The sequence below is a fragment of the Podarcis vaucheri genome (genome assembly GCF_965113315.1).
Source record: "Podarcis vaucheri genome assembly, chromosome: 2".
Taxonomy (NCBI): domain Eukaryota; kingdom Metazoa; phylum Chordata; class Lepidosauria; order Squamata; family Lacertidae; genus Podarcis; species Podarcis vaucheri.
Genome location: NC_138760.1, coordinates 35244727 through 35269293, shown reverse-complemented (window position 1 = coordinate 35269293; position 24567 = coordinate 35244727). Strand labels below are relative to the sequence as shown.

At 44.2% G+C, this 24567-nt stretch overlaps 1 protein-coding gene across 1 annotated transcript; it reads left to right on the top strand.

The window, feature by feature from the left end:
• Window positions 1-49: 49 nt before the first annotated feature.
• Window positions 50-16799, top strand: LOC309526949 (autocrine proliferation repressor protein A-like). Its single transcript, XM_082213346.1, has 13 exons — window positions 50-575; window positions 1626-1800; window positions 2675-2723; window positions 4123-4245; window positions 5528-5626; window positions 5785-5874; window positions 8426-8555; window positions 9628-9748; window positions 10302-10437; window positions 12936-13024; window positions 14069-14147; window positions 15292-15357; window positions 15941-16799. Exons 1-13 carry the CDS (start codon window positions 392-394, stop codon window positions 16058-16060), a joined length of 1461 nt encoding a protein of 486 aa, XP_082069472.1. The 5' UTR covers window positions 50-391; the 3' UTR covers window positions 16061-16799.
• The last annotated feature ends 7768 nt before the right edge of the window (window positions 16800-24567 follow it).

Below are 24567 nucleotides of genomic sequence, written 5' to 3'. Positions count from 1 at the left end.
CTTTTTCAAAAAGTGCAAATGGAAGGTGAACCAATGTCCCAAGTGAAACTGTAGAAGTTTGGCTACAGGCCTGAATTGATAAGTGGGAGGGTGCTTTGTGACTGGAAGTCAATGAAGAATAACTGGCAGAATTACTTCCTGCGCTCATTAGATAAATCTGCATAAATGCTGTCTTGGCCATGTGATACAGGGCCCTCCCTGCTATGAGACTTGTATAAATACTGGAGAAAGTTGTGACATTCATGGAGAGAACAGCTCTAGATGAAAGCTTTGGCATACACCACCAAACCTTGTGGAACTTTCTTGCTGGGAGCAACTGTGATCTGAAGTGGGAGAACTGCTGCTGAACAAAGTCAGGTACCTCTTTCAAGGCAACTAGACCTGCTTGACCATGTATGCCGCTTTCTCTCTTCTCCTCCTGGCAGCCTGCCTGCCCTCTGGATGGATGCAGACAGCCCTGGATGACTACGTCAAGCAGTATGACCCTCACTACAACTACACTGTCACAAAGGAGGAAGACAGGCCTGGCGTGACCGTCTATACCGTCAACATGACCTCCTTGAAGTGGCTGAATGGTGAGAGCAGCAGTTTTGAAATACAGAGGAAGACATTTCCACAGGGAGCCTAATTTGGGAAGGTGGCTGCTGGGTGGGTGTGATCTGCACTGTGGGATGTAAGGATGTTGCAGAGTAGCAATATTTAGCAGCTAAGAAGCTAAAACATATGTAAGACTGACTCCCATATAGTCATATCTCATGTTGCGTCTGCTTCAGGTTATGTGTTTTCATGTTGCGTCCCGCAGCAACCCGGAAGTACTGGAAGGGGTTACTCTGGGTTTCGCCGCTCGTGCATGCACAGATGTGCTAAATCGCGCTTTGCACATGAGCAGAAGCACTAAATTGTGCCACGCATGTGCACAGACATGGTGCTTTGGCTTGCGTCAGTTCTGTGTTACCGACGGGTCTCCAGAACAGATCCCATCCATAACACAGGGTTCTACTGTAAAGTATGGTCAGTACATTCCTTAAATATTCAAAAGCTTTTACCTGAAGAACAGAGGATAAAAGAATGCACACACACATTCACAAAGCATATGCTTATCCAAGCACAGTCTCAGCTGCACTTAGAAAAATGCAGCTTCTTGCTTTAAATCAAATCCTGTATCTTTTGCACTTCCAGTTTTGTAATCAGCCTGTACTTTGCCATACTGGGCCATGCCAGTTTCTCATTCAGTCTTGCAATCTGTTCTTCCATTCAGAGAGCCCATTTACTGCTGCACTGCTTTCCGTTGAGACTTCTATGTCTTCTTCATTCAGAGAGGAAAAAAACATTAACACTGTCCTCCTCACTGCTTACTAACATAGCCCACTTCTTGAGCCATGTCATCACAGTGAACTCACTCACACATGTAAGATAGAATGACGATATAAACAAGGGAGATACCAAACACTATCTTACACTCTGTTTCCATTTTGTTACATTTTGTTTTCTACTACTACATAGATAGATAGATAGATAGATAGATAGATAGATAGATAGATACGCCTCCTGGGTGGAAAATGTATTTCAAAGGGGAAATGGAGGCCAAATCCCCCAATGAATAGATTCTGTGTATCTCTTTTCAGAGTCTGAATTGTCTAACCCAATTTGGTGGCATGAGCTGATCATCGTTGTGTCAAAGGAACGAAAAATGAATAACTCGTGTTTCCTGATGCTTGGGATGGGAAGAAATGATGACCTGTCTAGTAAACGAGATTTGAGTGTTGATGACCTTGTCAATATAGCAAAATCATCTGGGTCGTAAGTAATTGGAGGGACCTCTGAGCAATGAATTTGGCACCATCTCTGCTGTGCTCTGTTAAGACTGTTAAGGGAATTAGCAGCCCTACAAGGATAGAGAACTGCAAGGCAGAAAATACTTGGAGAAAATACTTTTCCTGGTGGGGAATGAGGGTTGTACATCAAACTTGGACAACCCTCCAGCTGAGGAGGAATACCTCAGAATGATTTGGGGCTTCTCTGAAGCAAAGCAGGATTTCTTTGAGGCAGCTATATAGTGGTTCCCAAATGATTGGTATAGGAAATCAAGAGTGGCTGATGAGAGTGGTGTAGTCTGAGCTGGAGCAACCAGCTTACACCTCTTCACACATTGAGGTTCTCAGGTAGACTGGGGGAGAACAAAGCCTTGAATACCTAGTTCCTCTGATGGTGAGTGGAAGTGGCAGAACAGTTTGCTCTGTGGTATTGACCCCTTCATACATTAATCAGATTTAAATATGTTGGTTATCCCACATACATTAATAAATTCTGTATTTTGCAACCTGTGAGTGTTTTTGCAGGAGGAAAAAAAAGTTATAGCTAATAAAACAGCCAGAAACAAAAATGGACTGAAGATAATTAATCCAGCTCACTGTATTAAAGACAGTTTCTCTATGTTCCAAAGACATATCCTAGTTCATCTTTTCCCCAGCCCCCTAATAAATACGTATAAATTAAAACAAGATTGGATATATTGCTTGAATTCTGTCTTTGCCTTGATTTTAGTGTTAAAATCATAGCCATGATTGTTCCAAAGCTATCCAGAGCTATTAACTCTGGCCTCTTTGGCATCATTGCCTGTTGATCCCACACGGCATTTACTGCTGTTGACTAATATTTTGTTTTGTCTCTGAAGCTGTGCGGCACTTTTGGGGCAGATTGGAAACCAGCCAATCACCTACAAGGTACGTGCTCTAGGATCTTAGCCATGCTGGGAACTTCCCACACTGACTTTCAAACTCATGTAGGAGTCAGGAGTCAGTTGGTTGGGTGGAAATGGGGAAACAGGTCTGGCTGTCACATTTTCCCATTGGAAACTTCTACTACAGATTTTCTTTCCCCAATTTCACTCTAAGGGAAGTCTCAGAGCACAATCGAGCAGAAATATGCAGTGTGTCCAATAACCTATCTTTATAAGCTAATTATATTTCATAATATGTGAAGACTTAACCATCTCTTTCATAGATGTCGTTCAAAATACTAGAATTAAAATGTGGGACTCACCTCCTTAGTCATGTGGGGCTCACCTCCTTAGAGAAGGTGAAGGTGAGAGCAGCAGGAGCATGTTCCCCAGATACATACTGGAGCCATGGATTCCCACTGCATTCCCAGTGGGTTGTACATGGGGCAACTGTGCCTCCTTATCACTAGGAGTTTAACAATCCTGGCCTGTGGATGGCAGAGCCTGGTTGGATGAGGAGGAGAGAGCTGGTGGCCATCCGGCCAAGAGCCCTCCAGGGAGGGCTCTGCAGATGATGCCTTAGGGGCCAGAGACTGGTGGTGGGACACCAAGAAGCAGTCAGCAGAAGGGATGAGCTGGGAGCTGAAAGAAGCAGGAGACTTGAGCAATCGAAGGGGAGGGGTCAGGAGAAGGAGGGCATTCCAGGACATGATTAGAGGCTGAGAGTCACAGTGTGCATGCACAGTCCCAGTCCTGTTGATTCTTCTCCCCCGCCCGCTGGAGGAGTGTCATGCACATTGCTGAGCAATGGGCCAGACAGGCCCAGAGGAGGAGCTAATCCCTTCAACACCACCTTTATCTGCTTGGGTGTGATCCAGATTAAAAGGCCAGAGGGGCGAGGGCATGCCCAGAGCTTTGTTTCAACACCTCCACTGAGCTAAGATGAACCAGGAACATTGCCGTGTTGTCATTTTCTGCTAATAAAAAGCTAATTGCCTTCCATGTCTGTGTCTGCCCTGTGAATGACCTGGGTTGTTGATAGCCACTTGACAGTGCCTTACCAGGACCTCTGTTCCCAAAGGTTGTGTTTGGTGCCTCTTCAATTTGCAGCCGTGGTTACTGAGGACTGTTTAGCCCAAATATATGTGTAAATAAAAGAAATGCAGGATTTTTTGTGGGGGTAGGGGAGGTATCGTCTGTTGGACAGGTTTGGCAACATTAAACAGAACAACCCATCCATCAACAGAACTGAACTTACATTGTCCAAGTGATAGCTAATTCCCTTCCTATTTCACCTGGTGCCCCTCTCTGTGAACTAAGTCAGACCTCTCAGGCTGTACTAGAGGTCCAGATGGGATGCCTCAACCAAAAACATACTCATCTTTCTCTTATTTTGCTTCTAGACAATCCCTTTGCAAATGTGCAATAACAGCATTGAAAATGCTGCACTTGTTTGTTCGTGGTGGAAGTTCATGAACGACGAGAGTGAGCCGCCACATGTGCTGATTCAGTTTCCAATGGTGAAGGTAACTCTGGCTTTCTGTATTGGCTGGCAAGCACATGCTGCCATCATTCTGGGAAATATTCTTTATTGTTTCCAGAAACCCCTGAATGCTGGCAGAGTTACTGTAACATTTGCAGAGCACATATCTTTCACTTTATAAAACCAGCTTGCGCATCGCAGAATCCAGCAGAGCTGGTCTGCCCATGAGGCGAGGTGAGATGGCGGCATCAGGCGACAGGTCTGGGCGCAATGACTATGCCGTTGGTGTCTCTGGCGTGGCTGTGCCTTCTCCTCTGCAGGTGCACCTCACCTCCTGTGCTCCAGGTGCACTGCTCCCACATGCCCATGCCCTCTGCAGTGGTGGTGGTGGTTGTGTGTGTGTGTCCACTTGCCCATGCAGGGGTGCACTTGTGGTGGTTGCCTAGAGGAGGCATGGCAGAGGATGTATGGGCCCATGGAGGAGAATGTTAGAGCAGGGGCATGGTGGCATTTGAATGTATTTGGATTAAGGATACCCCCTTGAGGTTCTCACCTTTACAGAATGGCTAAGTAAATTCTAGTTATCTTTTAAGGTAAAGGGACCCCTGACCATTAGGTCCAGTCGTGACTGACTCTGGGGTTGCGGCGCTCATCTCGCTTTATTGGCTGCTGCTACAATCTCCCATTGAGATTTTGGAACAAGAGGTCTGCAGGGTGGCAACACAAGAATGAGCCTTTTTTGCAGTGGCTCCTCGTTTGCGGAATTCTCTCCCCAGGGAGGCTTGCCTGGCGCCTTCACTACAGCTGCCAGACAAAAGCTTTCCTCTATAACCAGGCCTTTGTCCTTAAACTATCCAGGGCCTTTGAGAAGTGGGTGGGATGTTTTTAATGTATTTCTCTTTCCTCTTGTATCTATGTGGGGTTTATTGTCTGTTTGCTTTTAAGTCGTTTTGCGTTGCTCTGGGCAAGATAAAGCAGCGAACAAATTTAATAAATAATCATAATGAATATTAAAGTCATGAAGATGAAACACCTTTTGAGGGAACTTAAATTATGCCATGCTGATAGAATGATATAGTCAAACCCAATGCAAGCATCTCCTTCAAATTCATATATATATATAAAATATACATACATACATACATACATACATACATATACATCAAATTTACAAAAAATTAGAGAAAGGAAAATTAGAGAAAGGAAAAAAAGAGGGAAAGAAAAAGCATACCAACAATAAAAAAGTAGAAAAAGACAAAGAAAAAAGCCTCAAAAGGCATCTCCTTCAAATTCTAGAGACTATAATCCTCTTCCCTTGTGTGCAGGCAGCTGTGCGTGGCATGGACACTGTAGCAGATTTAATGCTGAAAGAATCCGGTGGAATGATAAATATCACAAAGTTCACAGTGGCTGGTTTTTCCAAGGTAGGTATGAACTGCAGGTCTGTACTGTATTGGATTTCCGGCACACCAGAATTAACCCTATGCATGCTCATCCCCATTTCACCTGTATATGCCATGTTTGGGCTCTCCAGTGGGAACTGAATACCTCTGCATCTTTTTGCTTTATGTCTTTGTTGCAGCGTGGCTGGGCCACCTGGCTGGTAGCAGCTGTGGACAAGAGAGTTGTGTCATTTATTCCAATTGTCTATGATCTTTTGAATATTGTTAAGGTGAGTATCTGTTCAAAAGGATGGTGTACTAGCTGTGTGTACTTAGTCCTGAGTCTTCTTCATAGTTCCTTCATGGTACTCTGGACAAATAAGAATATGTTGGCCATTTGCAGGCAGGCCACAAGTGTGAGAGCCAGTGAAACTTCTGAGGAAGGGCACTCCACAGCCTCAGCGCCACTGCTGCAAAGACCTTGTCCTGTGTCCTAATCAGCCATGCTTTTGAAGGCAAGGGACAGTGAGGAATCCCTCCAATGATTGTAAGGGAGGAGAGGCAAATTTGTGGAGGGAAAATGGTCCTTCAAATATCCTGGCCCCAAATATTGGTTGGTTAACAGCTGTTTGGTTATGAGGCTGGGGAGGGACAAAGTGTAGAATATTTAAAATGCAGTCAAATCAATAATTAATGTTTTGCTAGACATGCTGAAATTCACAGAATTTTCCTGTAAACTTACCAGAAAGAACTCTGTGAGAGATACCCCCACTGTGCCCTGACATGGGGAGGGCATAGTTATATATTCTCCGACCTGCCTGGGCACACCCTCCTTTCCATTTCTTTCCATTCTGCCAGCAATGTGAAAGCATCTGTTTAGTCTGAGCTCCAAGATCAGACTACATTTTAAGCTAGACATTAAGTATGTCTTAGTAACTGAATTACCATTTTAAGCCTGCCTGAACAAAGCTGCAGTATCTGATACTCTTCAACAAGTATTCTGAGTGAATGTTATTTTTACATTTTACAATACTGTTTATGTGATTGTAGTCTTAAGGGGGATAAAAGGGGGAAATAGCAGGAAAATCTAGTCTGCCTTAACACATTCTGGATTACTTAAACTAAAAGGCTAAAACCTTTTTTTTAAAAAAATAATTTTTATTAACAGGCCAATCACATCACATTATCCATATCACATTAGTTCCAAATTATACAGCCAAATTTTAACTTTTGTTGGGGGTACCCATACATCAGGCTCAGCTCAAGTCCAAAACAGCATCACTTATCTTACTGCTTTAATTAGACAGTTCTGTCCAGTTTGATCCGGATAGTCCTTTATTACTTCCTTTCTCTTCTTGTTGTTATCGTAAATTCCTTTCTTTGCGATCTCTGATGATTTTCACAAGCAGGTTAAATGCTGGCATTCTATGTGGATTTTGTACTTTTCCAAAAATCATATCGGTCCGGGACAGCCTCTGTACAACGCTTCCATAAACAAAATTAATCTCCGGTCTGTCCTTTATTTTTCTCAGGCTTACCAAATAAATCAAATGAGTCTGGGGGCTCTGTCAGGTCAGACTTGCATTCCAACATTGCTTCTCATTTGAACGATCCTGATTCTCCTCCCCCTGTCCTTCTTTCTCTGGCAAGCCTGTCTTGGCGAGACGCCATTTTTTAACTGCGTCATAAAATTTTTCCTCTTTTCTCACTGTTCACCAGTCTTCTCTCCTGTTGTAATCCATCCCACATAGTTCTTAAAATCCTGCCTATGATTCATAAAAACGCAACAATCTTGTTTCTATCTGGGGTGAAGGGTTATTAATATCACATCGTGCAAAGAAAAAAAGAGTTTTTTCCTCCACCCCCCCCTTTGTTCCAAACATACAGTCTCACCACAAGGAGACTCCTGGTCACAGAGATCCATTAATCAGCAGTCTTATCAGTCGAGCTTTACTTGATGTATGTGCTTTCAGCTTCATTTCCAATCGTATGTTTCCAATTATAATTCCGAGCTGAAGCAACCAGTACGTGCTGATTGGAATCAGCGTCAGAAAGATCTGACTTCACCGAGGGCCTATGCCAAGTGTTCGGCACCACCATCTCTCGCATCAGGGGGTGCATTGTGAACACCGCTGGCGGGACAGTGCCCCCCCATATCTGGGGGGGGGGATTAGGAAGGCTGCATACTTCCCATAGCAGCCCCTTAGTACCTCGTATGGGTCAGAGAGATGTTATTGTCGGCCATCTTCCAACGCGCCACCTGGTGGCCTCCGCCTAAAAGGCTAAAACTAGCTTATCTAAGCTTCCTCTCAAGCTGCAAAGCTGAACTCACAAATGTGATGTTGAAACCTAAGTAAATAACCAAAAAAGCCATAGGTATTGACTGTTGGCACTATGATGGGGATAACTTATTGGCATGTTTTGTTTTGTGTTTATCATTTTAGCCAGAAGTGTACCTAGGGGAAGGTGAATCCAAACTCTGCCCAACTGGGGATGGGGTGCAAGAATAACCTATCAGGTGTTGGAGTCCTCCCACAACACCTGGAACGCCCTACACCTGGAGCGGCTTCCAGGCAGAGAGCAGTACGGGTGCCCTCTCTAGTCCTAAGAAGGCACCTTCCTCCTATCCAGACAACCTTGCCTGCTTCTGAGATTTTTTTGGGGGGAGGCACCAATATAGCTCCTTGACAAGGGCACAAGGGACTCTAGGTATGCCTCTGAGCCTAGCCCTGCTATAAAGAGTTGAATAAATCTTGTCCTCCATACTATAGAACTTCAGGTTCTTAATATATGACACTTGCTATGTGCACATAGAATTCATTTGTGACTTCTTTGCTACAGAACTGGCATCATGAATACCGATCATACTGTGGCTGGGGCGTTGCATTGTATCATTTCTATGTCATGAATCTAACTCGGCAGTTGGACACCCCACGGTTCCAGGAATTAATTTCACATGTTGATCCGTTTGGTGAGCAATTCCTACCATCTCAGATTTCTCTGGTGAATCAGATGGTGGCAGAAGAAAGGATTGGATAAGTGGGAAAGGGCAGCCCCAGGGAATTTTGGTGGCACTATAATGCATGTGGGACGCGGGTGGCACTGTGGGTTAAACCACAGAGCCTAGGGCTTGCCAATCAGAAGGTCGGCGGTTCAAATCCCCACGACGGGGTGAGCTCCCGTTGCTCTGTCCCTGCTCCTGCCAACCTAGCAGTTCGAAAGCACGTCAAAGTGCAAGTAGATAAATAGGTACCGCTCCGGTGGGAAGGTAAACGGTGTTTCCGTGCGCTGCTCTGGTTTGCCAGAAGCGGCTTAGTCATGCTGGTCACATGACCCGGAAGCTGTACGCTGGCTCCCTCGGCCAATAAAGCGAGATGAGCACCGCAACCCCAGAGTCGGCCACGACTGGACCTAATGGTCAGGGGTCCCTTTACCTTTACCTTATAATGCATGTAAGATACATTGAAGAGCATGGCATCCATTTAATTAAAGGGCCATTTGGTGTTCCTGTGGAGTGAGAATTAGGGGGTTGTTGAATAGTGATTGTTGTTTCTTGTAAAAATATGTGAAAACGTTGAAATATTTGCAGAGGGAGAACACTGAAAATATGTCGGCGTGCAGTGGGATAAGAAATGGGTCAACCATATCAAGTCCTCTCCCCCTTTCCACTTTCCTTTTGGAAACCTTCCCTCAATCCTGTAAACTAGGACCTTCCTGATCTGAGGCATAGCAGCCAGCTGTGAAATCCTTGCTGAAGACTATGAGTTTGTGACATAGGAGCCAACTCCTAGGGGCCATGGGCCCCAACAATAAAATAATATAGGCTTAATTTGCCACAATAAGGCTTTTAAACATGTTTTCCAGTTCTATTTTTGTTCCCACCTGTCCAAAGCATGTTTACAGCTCTTTAGGGATTTGTGATCTTTACTCCATTTCTCTTGTTTTCCAATCTTACCAGCCTTTGATGATGTAAATAAGCAGAGCAGCAACTTGAGAACTGCATGTGTTGCCCATTAAAATAACATTAAATTTTCCATCCTCAGAATATAAAGAACGATACCAAAATAGGACCCTGCTCATGATCTTATCAACAGGAGATGACTTCTTCCTGCCTGATAACTCGTACTATTTCTTTGATGAGCTACCAGGAAAGAAATATATCCGGTGAGTTCATGCTGCAAAAGATTACCAGACCAGACTGTCCTTTTCAAGGCAATGTGATCATTCCTCTGGTTACAGGCAATGACCAGATGGCTTGAGCCCCAGATGAGAGACAATACTGAGAAAGCACAGCAGATCCTCAGCTGTTGTGTGAACCCACTTGTGTAATATGAACAATAGTACCAGTGAAGAAAGCTGCAGATCTTTGCTGCACAATTCACATAGGCTTAGAATGATCATAGAATCATAGAATCATAGAATCATAGAGTTGGAAGAGACCACAAGGGCCATCGAGTCCAACCCCCTGCCAAGCAGGAAACACCATCAGAGCACTCCTGACATATGGTTGTCAAGCCTCTGCTTAAAGACCTCCAAAGTAGGAGACTCCACCACACTCATTGGCAGCAAATTCCACTGTCGAACAGCTCTTCCTCTTTTCCAAGGAGGAAAAACTCTGAAAAGTCAAATTTCTGTGATTAGAAGAAACATGTCATTGCTTTACCTTAGACTATTGCAAGGAAGGTATTTTTGTAAAAACCTCTCTGTTGCACTGCAGATTCATCCCGAACACTAATCATGATATAACATTATTACCATGGAATAGAGCATCTATCCTTGAATCGTGTAGAGCCTTTTATCTCAGCACCATGCAGAATTTGACCATGCCTCAAATTTCTTGGAACAGGTCTGAGGTGAGGAATACATGTCTTCTTTTACGAACCAATTGACAAGAATAATTCAGTCGTGAAGTTTGTTCTGTAATTTAGACCAAGCCATGAATCCATGTTGTCCCTAAGAGACGGAAATTAAGTGTGGTCCTTTACTAAGGATACTCAGTCGAGCTCAAGATTCCTAAGAAGCTATCAGAATTTTAAAGTTCATTTGGCTGCAATCTTGGTTATAAACATCAAGGATGGGTGAACAGGAAGTCCTTAATAATGTAGAATAGGATTACAACTGTTGGGTGACAAAATGTAACTTTGAATTTTGAAATAAAATAAAATACTAACGATAAAGAAATACTGAAAGCAGGAAAGTTGTTATGATTATATGCAAACAGGCCTTGCTTAATATTGTCTTTTACTAGTAAATGATGAGAACAATCTTCTTTGGCAATCACTCGTAGATGAGTAAGATTGTCTTCCATAAACACGGTTTCAACAATGAGTCCGTAAGTGACTGTGGAAGCCAATTCTGGATCCACACGTCCTTCCACAGTGGGGACCTTGGTTTCTGGGTGGGAGTTGATCACGGTGTGGATGTGCCAAGCATGCCTTCCTCTTAGCATGTTTCTCCCTTGTGTCCTGAGTTTGAGTGTCTTCAAAGCCCATGACACTTTTGGTAAAGTCTGTTCTCCAACTGGAGTGCTTGCAGGCCAGTATTTCCCAGTTGTCAGTGTTTATACTACATTTTTTAAAAGATTTGCCTTGAGACAATCTTTAAACCTGTTTTGTTGACCACCAGCATTACACTTTCCATTTTTAAGTTCAGAATAGAGTAGTTGCTTTGAAGACGGTCATCAGGCAACAATAACTGTATGTGGGATAATAACTGTATGCTTTTCAATAAGCAGTTTTGAAAGAGATTTTCATTGTGGAAATTGTGCAATGGGAACAATAACTGGGATAGCTCAGCTGATAGAGCATCTTCCTTCAAGAAGACTGAGGGGAGTGTAGATCTTCCAGCATTTATCCTTGCAACAGCTTGGTGAGATACATTTGGATGATGGGCAAAGAGAAAACTGTGGGAGGATCTCGCTTTGTGTATTTCCTGTATGTGGGCATTGTTGCCATTGAGAAGAGGTAAACACAACTGTGCAGTGGGATTGATTTCAATGGGTGTTGTGATGCTCTGCGCAGGCAACTAAATCATTTCTCACCGGGCTGTTCTCATGAATGGAAATCACACTAGCCCATCTGCTTTTAAGCCCCACAGGTGCAGGACATCTGAAAGTTTGCTTTTCAATAAGCAGTTTTGAAAGAGATTTTCATTGTGGAAATCGTGCGACGGGAACGTGATGGCCTAACATTCATTAACACAATTTTTTTAAAAATTGCCTCCCCTTCCAGGCTGCATTTGTGTATGTTTTTTGGTGTTGTTTTTTTTAAAATGAGAAATCTGAGCACAGATCTCCCCACAAGAAAGAGGGAGAGGAAGCGAGGAGGGAGAGACTGAATGGCTCGAGATCACTAAGGGGTCCCTGTGCCGAACTTTAGAGAAGGCAGTCCTACTTTTGGTTTGCTGGTGTCCTCTATCTGGAGAGCTTGGGTCAAGTGCCATTTTAAGATAAAGAAGAAACCCAAGAAGAAAGGGTTGGGGGGCTTGAATCACCCACTTACATTTAAAACCCAAATAACAGACTGAGCAGGCACACAGGTTTCCCCTATATGTATAGATTAGTGTGCATAAATGTGATGGAGATCTGTTTGCTCCTTTTGAGAGGCAGAGATGGTGTGTAATTAAGGGGCCAACCTAAATCTCATTCCTTAAACAGGGCAGGAATTTGGAAGTGTATCTTCCTGATTTAAATCTAGCAATCTGGCCACGATGTGATACTGGCTCTCAATTTGTAATAAGTGCTACATTCCAAACATTCTCCAGATATTGAACAGACAAAAAGAAGGAGATGCTGATCACTCAAGTTTTTAAAAGTGTATCCACTCTTTAAAATATTAAATTTAGTCATAGTGATTTAACACAGACATAGTGGTTCAGTGCCAGGTGAGAGGCCAGGTGAGCATAAGTATTGGTGCATTTGTGTGATGTTTTTGATTAATTTTTTCTCAGTTTGCGAGGAATAAACACTTCACATGCAGCTGCAGTTACTCCTGGCCCTGATGAGTATAGATGCAAAATACACACATTTGTCTCATTCCAGTATTGCATTTTTAGTCATATGCTTGAAGAAATATCCACTGTACACCTGAAAATGTAGGGTGAATATGCCCGTAGCCTGAAAACACAAGCAAAACTTCAAGGTTCTCCATTTCCTTTATGTATGTGGCAGCTATTTGGGTTGATCTCACATATGGTATTGCATGACACAGCTAGTTAAAGCAGTGATTGCTGTTGAATTAAATACGCTGTGGAAACAAATTTGTTTTCTGCACCTCCTGTTTGGGAGGATAATAGAAATGGGTAATAACTGGAGGAAGACCTGATAATTCTGTGCTATTCTCTCTTTTTCTAGGCAAATGGCAAAGGCAGCATCTCTCTCTCCACAGATCAGGAGCCTTTAAAAACTAGATGTTTCTTTTCTGACACATGGCTCACCAACAAGTATGCTTCTTTCAGAAATATCTTATATAATTCATTAATATATGGAATAATATACAAAGTCAACGTTGCATACAAAAAAAGCTCCTGAGGTGGTGTCTTTCTTAAAGCTTACCAAATTTTCCTAAAAGTAAGCAAGCAAGCAAGCAAGCAACCTAGCCACTGGCTTCTATGAGTCAGCAGAGAGCAGCTCCGCAAACTTCTAGGTCTCATCTGCGCTGCACATTTAAAACAGCATCATACCAATTTAAACAGTACAGTGGTGCTTCGGGTTACGAACTTAATTCATTCTGGAGGTCCATTCTTAACCTGAAACCGTTCTTAACCTGAGGTACCACTTTAGCTAATGGGGCCTCCAGATGCCGTCGCACCATTGCCACACGATTTCTGTTCTCACCCTGGGGCAAAGTTCTTAACCCGAGGTACTACTTCCGGGTTAGCGGAGTTTGTAACCCGAAGTGTTTGTAACCCAAGGTACCACTGTAATGGCTCCACACACAGCCCAGGCAAGGAATCCTGGGGATTGCAGTTTGTTAAATGTCCTGGGAGTTGTTAGGAGATCCATATTCCCTTCACAGTTACAATTCCCAGAATTTCCCGGAAAAGAGACTGATGGTTAAAGCACTTTGAAAAGTCAAGCTCTGTGAGGGCAATGGGCATCTCTTAACAAACTATGGCCCCCAGGGTTATTGCAGGAGAGAGTATTGGTGTTTAAAGTGGTATGGTACTGCTTTATATTTAAAGTGCAGGCGGAGCCCTGTACTTTCCCCCCAGAAATCCTACTAACAAAGATTCAAAAGGAATCACTGTGTCGGTCATTATGGATACTCTGGAACCTTTTGGATCAGGTTGACTGTATTAGAGAACCATCCTGATGGGTGGGTAACCTTGTATAATAAGCAGTAACTTTAATTTCCGTAAATAACATGATTACTTGTGCCGCAAACAGTGAACTAAAAAAATAATATATTGTTGATAGTACTTTTCTCCACAAAACAATTTATTCTGTGCTCAGGCCACATCTCTTCTTTCCTTTCTCATTCTCAGGCGAGACTTCAGGCAACTTAGGCTTTCCCTTATTATTGTGAATCCTGCACTTTGGATTGATTGCAATGTTGTTAAAGTGGTAAGAGGATTAGAATTTCCTTAGTTTCTTCACAAAGCTGAGGATGTCAAGGGTCCTAAAGACACAGACAAACACGAAAGCCGTTCATGGGAAATAAATGTCTTCCTTTAAAGTTGGACTTCTGTTCAAGATATTGAATATTTGCAGATTTGCAAATCAGCACATTCATTTAGGTTTTCTGTGTGTCACAGAAACCTGTTGGTTGTGAAGGGTGATGACAACAGGCACCAGAAAGGTCACAGCTGGTACTTCATTTTGGATGAGCAGAACCTAATGTTCACCAGTAAGCATGTGGACAGAAGGGCCATTCTGGAGAGTCCCTGAGCTCCTTTAGGAGGAAGGGTGGGACATTAATTGAATGAATCGGTAAGAAATAAATCAAACCAATAAATAAAATGGGATTCCTTCACTGTCTGAGTGACCCAAAACATTCCCCTGCACCTAGCAGAAGAACATTGTCTTTATGTTGCAGTTGTAAAATCACCCATGCTAGGGAGAGTAGGGCTTCCTAATGTGGTGGGGAGTATGTCTCTACACACGTAATAGGGGTGAGGAACCTCTTTCTGACAGAAAGCCACATTCTCTTCTGCATAACTTTGTGGAGGCCAGGGTCAGAGGCAAAAGTCAACAGAGCAATCAGTGTGAATTCTACCATTGTGCAGTAGCCTAGTTTCTTCACACTCGCATATCTTTCTCTATCCTCCATCGAAGCAAGCAAGAAGCATTATCAGAATTCAAGGACGCATTAAAGTCAGGGGAAAACATTCCAAGTAGGGAGGAAAGCACAGCTGGTGAGCGGTGTGGGTTTTGGTTTTTTTGGGTGTCCTGGAGATAATCCCAAGGGGCAGCTAGAGACAGCTGAATTATCTAAGGCAGGAGTGAGAACCTATTCTACTCTATGTAACAAAGCAGGTTGGATGTCAGAGCCATTGGAAATATGTAGAGTGGTTTAAGGTCACCTGGAAAGAAGGGCTATGTCATCTGTGGCCATCCTCCACCACTGTTCCCTCTTCCCTATCCTTGGAAGACACAAACCAGGAATCTCAGCTCACTCTTCTTCAAATTCATACTAATGAACATTCTATAATTTCTTAATATTACATGTTCGCTTCTCAGCACCTTCTTCTGTCTTATTTCTTTGCAGGGAACAGGTGTTTATAAAGCAGAATTGTCAAAGCCATTACTTGGATGGAAGGGTTTCTTTATTGAGGTAAATATAATCTCCAGTTGAGTATTTGACTCATTCTTGCACAGCTTTTTCCTTAGAAACACGGGCTGCACATTTTCCATGAAGGCTGCTGAATGTGCACAATGTCGGGTTTTATGTACATTAACTGTTGAACTTACATTCCCTTTAATATTAACTGAAACTAAGTGCTCCAAGACTGTTGTGCAACTGTATAAATAGGCACAAAGTATTCTGCGATTCAGCACTGCTTCTAAAATCTGCAGTAAGATGCATCCATCATTTCTTTGATATCTCTGTGCTATAAACTCCTAATCCTGCTCCATTCAGCTCTCTGCAAAGGAACATACAGTGGTACCTCGGGTTAAGTACTTAATTCATTCCGGAGGTCCGTTCTTAACCTGAAACTGTTCTTAACCTGAAGCACCACTTTAGTTAACCTGCTGCGCCGCCAGAGCATGATTTCTGTTCTCATCCTGAAGCAAAGTTCTTAACCCAAGGTACTATTTTTGGGTTAGCGGAGTCTGTAACCTGAAGCGTATGTAACCTGAAGTGTATGTAACCCGAGGTACCACTGTATTGAGCAGAACTGCCATTTCTTTTCCAGGTAACTTTCAAAGGACCTGAGAACGACAAGCATGTTTTCACCTCAGAGGTTCAAATCATCCCAGACACTTTTCCATGTGCAGACTGCAGTGGAGAAGGATGCTATGGGAAGCTGGTGTGAAACCCTGCAGAGAAAATGTGGCTCCTGTTGCTGACAGCATCCATGAGGGAAGACATAATGAAGCGGGCCCACCTGGATGAATTTTACCTTTATGCTTTCCATATAATCAGTTATCCACATATCCATATATAACCATATATATTTATGATAATTTTACATAATCCATGCTTGAATCATGAAGGGTTCTGCACAGCTAAAAGCAAAATGCTTAGATTTGGAAAATCCAAATCGACCTCTGCCCCAGTGCTCTCCCCTTGTTCTTATGTCCTCAAATGCCTTGCCAACAAAAGCGGGGAAGCAATAAATCTGATGTGCTGTCACTTTCCTTCTGTCCAGCCAGGGTCCCAAGCAAGCTAAAACATATATGTCCCTGTATAACAGATGTTGTGTAGGAGACGTTATCAACAGTGAAACGGCCAGATACAGTTCCTTTCTCTTTAGGTTTCCTTTCTCCTTTCTTACCATAAACCAGGGGAAAGGTCGGACTGATGTACAGACTGAAGAAAGCAGAAGTTGGGAGGGAAATCTTTGTACGATCAGGTCTTTGTACGATCAGGGGCAAGGCTTGAATGCGCTCATTGGTTTTATTTTTGCTGCCGTATGTGATTGTATTCAATCATGTCATGTATGTACTCAGGTATAAAGCCTCAGGGCACTAGATCTCGGGTGCCCCGTCTCTGGAAACGATTCCACTGGGTCTGTTATTGCTCAGCAATAAACATCACTTTCTTTTTCTCCACTGCTGCGCCTGTCAATTCTTGGACACAATTTGATTGGGTCACTGGTACTTTAAAATCCGTGCAACAATAAGAGGCATTGGAAAACCATGCGGAGAAGCGGGTGGACAGAGAAGGAACCTCATGCAGAGAAAGCAGACAGGTCCCACTTAAACTGAAATGAAATAGGTGCAGGGGTGTCACTCAGGATCAGGAGACCTAACCAAGGAGCAGATGCTGTGGCAATGGGGAATGGGGAATGCGTAGACCAGTGTTATATGGTCCCAGCAGCCACTTCTAGTCACCAGTTTAGCTGCCACCTTCTGGATTAGTTGTAGTTTCCAAGTCACCTTCAAAGGTAGCCACACGTAGAGCGCGTTGCTGTAGTCCAAGTGGGAGATAACCAGAGCATGCACCACTCTGGCAAGACAGTCTGTGGGCAAGTAGGGTCTCAGCCAGTATACCAGGTGGAGGTGGTAGACAGCTGCCTTGGACACAGAATTGACCTGTGCCTCCATGGACAGCTGTGAGTCCAAAATGACTCCTAGGTTGTACACCTGGTCCTTCAGGGGCACAGTTACCCCATTCAGGACCAGGGAGCCCCCACACCTACCCACCCCCTGCCCTCCCCCAAAACAGTACTTACGTCTTGTCGGGATTCAACCTCAATCTGTTAGCCGCCATCCATCCTGCAACAACCTCCAGACACTCGCACAGGACCTTCACCGCCTTCACTGGTTCTGATTTAAAAGAGAGGTAGAGCTGAGTATCATCCGCATGCTGGTGAACACCCAGCCTTAACCCCCCTAATGATATCTCTTAGTGGCTTCCACTGGGATGATCTCTCCCAGCTGCTTCCAGTATAGAAGTTGGAAAGCATGAGGAAAAGGTGGAGCTCTGAGACACCCCACAAGTGAGAGCCCAGAGGTCTGAGCACTCATCCCCCAACACCACTCTTTGGACATGGCCCAGGAGGAAGGAGCAGAACCACTGCATAAAAGTGGCCCCAGCTCCCAACTCCTCTAGATGGTCCAGAAGGATGATCAATGGAATCAAAAGCCGCTGAGATATCCAGCAGAACCAGGAAACAGCATTCACCTTTGTCCCTAGCCTGCCAGAGATCATTGACCAGTACGACCAAGGCAGTTTCAGTCCCATGATGGGGCCTGACTCTCAATTGGAAGGGATCCAAATGATCCGCATTTTCCAGGTGTGCCTGGAGTTGTTCAGCGACCACCTGCTCAACCAGCTTCCCCAAGAATGGAAGATTTGAGACCGGGCAATAGTTGGCCATAGTGGCCAGGTCCAAATATGTTTTTTCAAAGAAACAGTTTGATGACTGCTTCTTTAAGCAGGTCTGAGAAGACTCCCTTACAGAGGGAAGCATTCACCACACTGCAGAGCCCATCACCCAGCCCTTCCCGGCTCGCTTTTATGAGCCAGGATAGGCAAGGCTCAAGTAGACAGGTGGTCGGTTTCACTCGTCCAAGCAGCCTGTCCATACCCTCAGAGGTAACAGATTGGAATTGATCCCATGCAACTTGGCTAGACAGGGCTCTAGCCCTCTCTTGCCCCGGTCCTGCTCCCATGGTAGAGTCTACCTCTTCCCGAATCTGAGTGCAAAAAACAAAATTATTGCAGGAGATCTTGTGGTCCTCACCAGGCCCCAATGGTGACAGTGGTTTGGTTAGGATTACGAACCACCTGAAAGAGTCTCCTGGTGCTGTTTTTTGCAGATGCAATAGAGGCAGTGAAGAAGGTCCTCTTTGCTGCCACTATTGCCACTTGGTAGGCTCAACGTTGAGCTCTAGCCCGTTTTTGGTCTGATTCAGAATGAGTTTTCCTCCACCGGCGCTCTAGCTGTCTCAGTGATTGTTTCATTGCCCTCAGCTCTGGGGTAAACCATGGGGCCATCCAGGCTCCATGTAATCGGAGAGGGTGCTTCAGAGCCAGACAGTCGATGTTGTTGTTGTTGTTTAGTCGTTTAGTCGTGTCCGACTCTTCGTGACCCCATGGACCAGAGCACGCCAGGCACTCCTGTCTTCCACTGCCTCCCGCAGTTTGGTCAGACTCATGTTTGTAGCTTCGAGAACACTGTCCAACCATCTAATACTCTGTCATCCCCTTCTCCTTGTGCCCTCCATTTTTCCCAACATCAGGGTCTTTTCCAGGGAGTCTTCTCTTCTCATGAGGTGGCCAAAGTATTGGAGCCTCAGCTTCACGATCTGTCCTTCCAATGAGCACTCAGGGCTGATTTCCTTAAGAATGGATTGGTGTGATCTTCTTGCAGTCCATGGGACTCTCAAGAGTCTCCTCCAGCACCATAATTCAAAAGCATCAATTCTTCGGCGATCAACCTTCTTTATGGTCCAGCTCTCACTTCCATACATCACTACTGGGAAAACCATAGCTTTAACTATACGGACCTTTGTTGGCAAGGTGATGTCTCTGCTTTTTAAGATGCTGTCTAGGTTTGCCATCGCCTTTCTCCCAAGGAGCAGGCGTCTTTTAATTTTGTGACTGCTGTCACCATCTGCAGTGATCATGGAGCCCAAGAAAGTAAAATCTCTCACTGCCTCCATTTCTTCCCCTTCTATTTGCCAGGAGGTGATGGGCCCAGTGGCCATGAGCTTCGTTTTTTTGATGTTGAGTTTCAGACCATATTTTGCGCTCTCCTCTTTCACCCTCATTAAAAGGTTCTTTAATTCTTCCTCACTTTCTGCCATCAAGGTTGTGTCGTCTGCATATCTGAGGTTGTTGATATTTCTTCCTGCGATCTTAATTCTGGCTTGGGATTCATCCAGCCCAGCCTTTCGCATGATGAATTCTGAATATAAGTTAAATAACCAGGGAGACAATATACAGCCTTGCCGTACTCCTTTCCCAATTTTGAACCAGTCAGTTGTTCCATATCCAGTTCTAACTGTAGCTTCTTGTCCCACATAGAGATTTCTCAGGAGACAGATGAGGTGATCAGGCACTCCCATTTCTTTAAGAACTTGCCATAGTTTGCTGTGATCGACACAGTCAAAGGCTTTTGCATAGTCAATGAAGCAGAAGTAGATGTCTTTCTGGAACTCTCTAGCTTTCTCCATAATCCAGCGCATGTTTGCAATTTGGTCTCTGGTTCCTCTGCCCCTTCGAAATCCAGCTTGCACTTCTGGGAGTTCTCGGTCCACATACTGCTTAAGCCTGCCTTGTAGAATTTTAAGCATGACCTTGCTAGCGTGTGAAATGAGTGCAATTGTGCAGTAGTTGGAGCATTCTTTGGCACTGCCCTTCTTTGGGATTGGGATGTAGACTGATCTTCTCCAATCCTCTGGCTACTGCTGAGTTTTCCAAATTTGCTGGCATATTGAGCGTAGCACCTCTTTTAAAATTTTAAATAGTTCAGCTGGAATATCATCACTTCCACTGGCCTTGTTATTAGCAGTGCTTTCTAAGGCCCATTTGACTTCACTCTCCAGGATGTCTGGCTCAAGGTCAGCAACCACACTACCTGGGGTATACGAGGCATCCATTTCTTTCTGGTATAGTTCCTCTGTGTATTCTTGCCACCTCTTCTTGATGTCTTCTGCTTCTGTTAGGTCCTTTCCACTTTTGTCTTTTATTATGGAAATCTTTGTACGAAATGTTCCTTTCATATCTCCAATTTTCTTGAACAGATCTCTGGTTTTTCCCATTCTATTGTTTTCCTCTATTTCTTTGCATTGCTCGTTTAAGAAGGCCTTCTTGTCTCTCCTTGCTATTTTTTTGGAAATCTGCATTCAATTTCCTGTATCTTTCATTATCTCCCTCACATTTTGCTTGCCTTCTCTCCCCCGCTATTGGTAAGGCCTCATTGGACAGCCACTTTGCTTTCTTGCATTTCCTTTTCATTGGGATGGTTTTAGTTGCTGCCTCCTGTATAATGTTACGAGCCTCTATCCATAGTTCTTCAGGCACTCTCTCCACCAAATCTAAATCCTTAAACCTGTTCCTTACTTCCACTGTGTATTCATAAGGGATTTGACTTAGATTGTATCTTACCGGCCCAGTGGTTTTTCCTACTTTCTTCAGTTTAAGCTTGAATTTTGCTATAAGAAGCTGATGATCTGAGCCACAGTCAGCTCCAGGTCTTGTTTTTGCTGACTGTATAAAGCTTCTCCATCTTTGGCTGCAGAGAATATAATCAATCTGATTTTGATGCTGCCCATCTGGTGATGTCCATGTGTAGAGTCATCTCTTGTGTTGTTGGAAAAGAGTGTTTGTGATGACCAGCTTGTTCTCTTGGCAGAACTCTATTAGCCTTTGCCCTGCTTCGTTTTGAACTTCAAGGCCAAACTTGCCAGTTGTTCCTTTTATCTCTTGACTCCCTAATTTAGCATTCCAATCCCCTATAATAAGAAGAACATCCTTCTTTGGTGTCATTTCTATAAGGTGTTATAAGTCTTCATAGAATTGGTCAATTTCAGTTTCTTCAGCACCAGTGGTTGATGCATAAACTTGGATTACTGTGATGTTAAAAGGTCTGCCTTGGATTCGTATCGAGATCATTCTGTCATTTTTGAGATTGCATCCCAGTACAGCTTTTGCCACTCTTTTGTTGACTATGAGGGCCACTCCATTTCTTTTATGGGATTCTTGCCCACAGTAGTAGATATGATGGTCATCCGAACTAAATTCGCCCATTCCTGTCCATTTTAGTTCACTGATGCCCAGGATGTCAATATTTATTCTTGCCATCTCATTTTTGACCACATCCAACTTACCAAGGTTCATGGTTCTTACATTCCAGGTTCCTATGCAATATTTTTCTTTACAGCATTGGACTTTCCTTTCGCTTCCAGGCATATCCGCAACTGAGCGTCCTTTCGGCTTTGGCCCAGCCGCTTCATCAGCTCTGAATCTACTTGTACTTGTCCTCTGCTCTTCCTCAATAGCATGCTGGACACCTTCCGACCTGAGGGGCTCATCTTCCAGGGTAATAACTTTTATATGCCTGTTGTCTTTGTCCATGGAGTTTTCTTGGCAGGGATACTGGAGTGGCTTGCCAGTTCCTGCTCCAGGTGGACCACGTTTGGTCAAAACGCTCCACTATGACCTGTCCATCTTGGGTGGCCCTGCACGGCATAGCTCATAGCTTCTCTGAGTTATTCAAGCCCCTTCGCCACGGCAAGGCAGTGATCCATGAAGGGGAAACAGTCGATAGCCCTGGTTAAATCTGCATTCTAGCAGGCCACCAGGGAATCAGCTGAGAGCCATCAACATGGGATAAGACAGCCCCTACTACCCTCTGGAAACCATTGGGATCCATTAAGTGGCAGGGGCGGACCACCTGAATCGGTCCCACTTCCCTGCAATGGGGAAGGCTCACAGAGAAGTCCAGTTGCACTAGGAAGTGGTTCAACAATGACACTTCTTTTGTTTTGCTTTTACTTAGAGATCACTCACATCTATAGAGGTGAACACCAGGTCTAAGGCATGTCTGCAACTATGAGTTGGGCCAAACTTATTCAAGGACAGCCCCATGGAGGCCATGCTTTCCAAGAAGTCCCGAGTGGCCCGTTGTAAGGTTGTGTCAGCATGGATGTTAAAATCCCTCATGACAATCAAGCTAGGTGTCTCTAGGAGAACATCCACCATGACCTGAAGCAGCTCAGGCAGGGAATCCTTGGTGCAGCGGGAAGGTTGGTACTGCTGCTGCACCAAGGATGCAGGAATCCTGTACTGCCCCTATTGCCCAACTTCCAGAACGTGCACTCAGAAAACTGCTTCTCCCCAATAGGATGTCTGGTGCAAGCTAATGACCTCCTAAAAATCACTGCAACCGCCTCCCCGCCCACATGACCTGGGTTGCTGTGTGGAAGAGAAACCTGGCAGACAAGCTGTGGCAAGAACGTGCTGATCTGCCATGTCCAACCAAGTCTCTGTTACACATTAGCAATGCAGCACAACAAAAGCAATTGAGGTAATTGTTACAAGTTTTTTGGGAAGTGTTAACACTCACACAAGTACTTCAAATGCAGCCTGTGTCTCAAAAATGTTAATAATGTTGGAAGAGTTGGAGAGTTGGAAGGGATCCCAAGGGTCTTCAATCTCCTACAATACAGGAATCTTCGCCCAACATGGGGCTCAAACCCTTGACCCTAAGATTACGAGTCTTCTGCTCTGCCAACTGAGCTGGGTTGCAGCTTCAGCTCCCGTCAGTTCCAGCAGGGCCAAGAGTGAAGGATGATGGGAGATGTAGTCCAGTGACATCTAGAGGCCCACAGTTTCCCCATCAACGCATTGCATGGATGTGTGTTCATTGCACACTTCCTTCAGGCAAGCAAGAAGTTATCACAGTGCAAAGACACATTCTGGACAGGCAAAATGACTCACGGAGGGTGCACAGCAGGGCCTTTGTGAGCTGTGGCCTGGAGAAGATGCAGAGGTTACGAAGAATCCTGAGGGGTTTGTCCACATTTGACCCTTAGGCTTGAGGGTCCAGAGCAGTTTCACAGATCAATGAAAAACAACCAAAAGTAGATGACATAAAAGGAAAAGGGTATAGGAAGGAAGGAGGAAATGAACAAGCTCAGTTCTTAAAGTTATAATGGCCAGTTGGGAACTGGGCATATTTTAACGCAGGATCTCCCAGGTCTGCCACTTGGGACCTCCAGTCTGAAAGACTTCCTGTAGGACAGGGCTGAACTGGGAGGAGTCACTCTTGACCCAAGGATTTGGAAAGCTGCTGCTAGTCAAAATGGAGAGAACGAGCTGAGATAGACCAGTGCCACAACTCAGAATAAGCCAGCTGCATCTGTTGGTTTGCAGTCAGGGAATTATGGCAGGCCAGTGTCATCAGGGCCTTCATCCTGGAGCTCTCTCTGCCTCACCCAAGAATGCCTTCCTTTTTTTTACATGAACTTACACCTACAGCTTGGCAGCCGCTTTGAACTACCAGATTTTGCCCATGGTGCTGTTTACATTCTAGTTCTTCACCCCTTCCTGGCAAAGGCAGAAGCTCTTCCCGGCATTGCTGCAAATCTCTTCCTCAAGCAATTACATAGTCATTTCCAAATAACAGCAATAGCAACATTCACTGGCATCTCTGTCAGCCTGAGGTAACGCCTGTGTATAGAAAGAATCTGGCAAGGCAAGCATTTCATATGAAATATCTTAATTGGCGCAATCTTTTTTTGGGACCAGAATGAGGACAGAAAGCTCACAATGGGAAAGAACCTGAAGCTCCTTGTCTTCTGGGGAACGGCAGGGCAGTTGGAGATTGGAGTGGAAATGCTTGCAGAAGTCCTAACATGATATTGTAATATCAGGGTCCCCGGCTCCTAAAAAAGATGTTAGTGGAACTGAGAATATTTTGTGTCAGCTGGGGCAAAAGGCATTGGGCTCTGTAGGAAAGTATGCTGTAGAGTAGAAAGAGATGGTTGCAGATTGCGCGCTCCTGAACAAGAGATAGATATTCCACACACAGTTTTCTATAGCATAGAAACTAGTGCTCAGTTAAGAACTAGCCTCAAGAGAGGACTCTACTCCGTTTTTACTTTTTGTAGCTGTTTTTGTAGATGTGCACAATCCTTTCTTCATGGATCACTCACTTTTGCATTTTCCACAAGGCTTTTTATGCTCAGTTTACATTCCCCTTAACATATATGTCTGAAATGGCAGAATCAAAAAGAAAGAGGTCTTAAAGCTGTGGTAAACAACTGTTAAGAACTACCCTTAAGATAGCACTCCATACTCGTTTTTAAAAACTTTTTGTAGCTGTTTTTATATTTTATTTACATTTTTATATTTTATTTACATTTG

Excerpts from the sequence above, each read along its gene's own strand:
- LOC309526949 (XM_082213346.1), top strand. The coding sequence starts at position 392 with ATGTATGCCGCTTTCTCTCTTCTCCTCCTGGCAGCCTGCCTGCCCTCT. Across the intron at positions 1,801-2,674 it reads ATAGCAAAATCATCTGGGTC|CTGTGCGGCACTTTTGGGGC; the intron begins GTAAGTAATTGG and ends TTGTCTCTGAAG. Across the intron at positions 13,025-14,068 it reads GACACATGGCTCACCAACAA|GCGAGACTTCAGGCAACTTA; the intron begins GTATGCTTCTTT and ends TCTCATTCTCAG.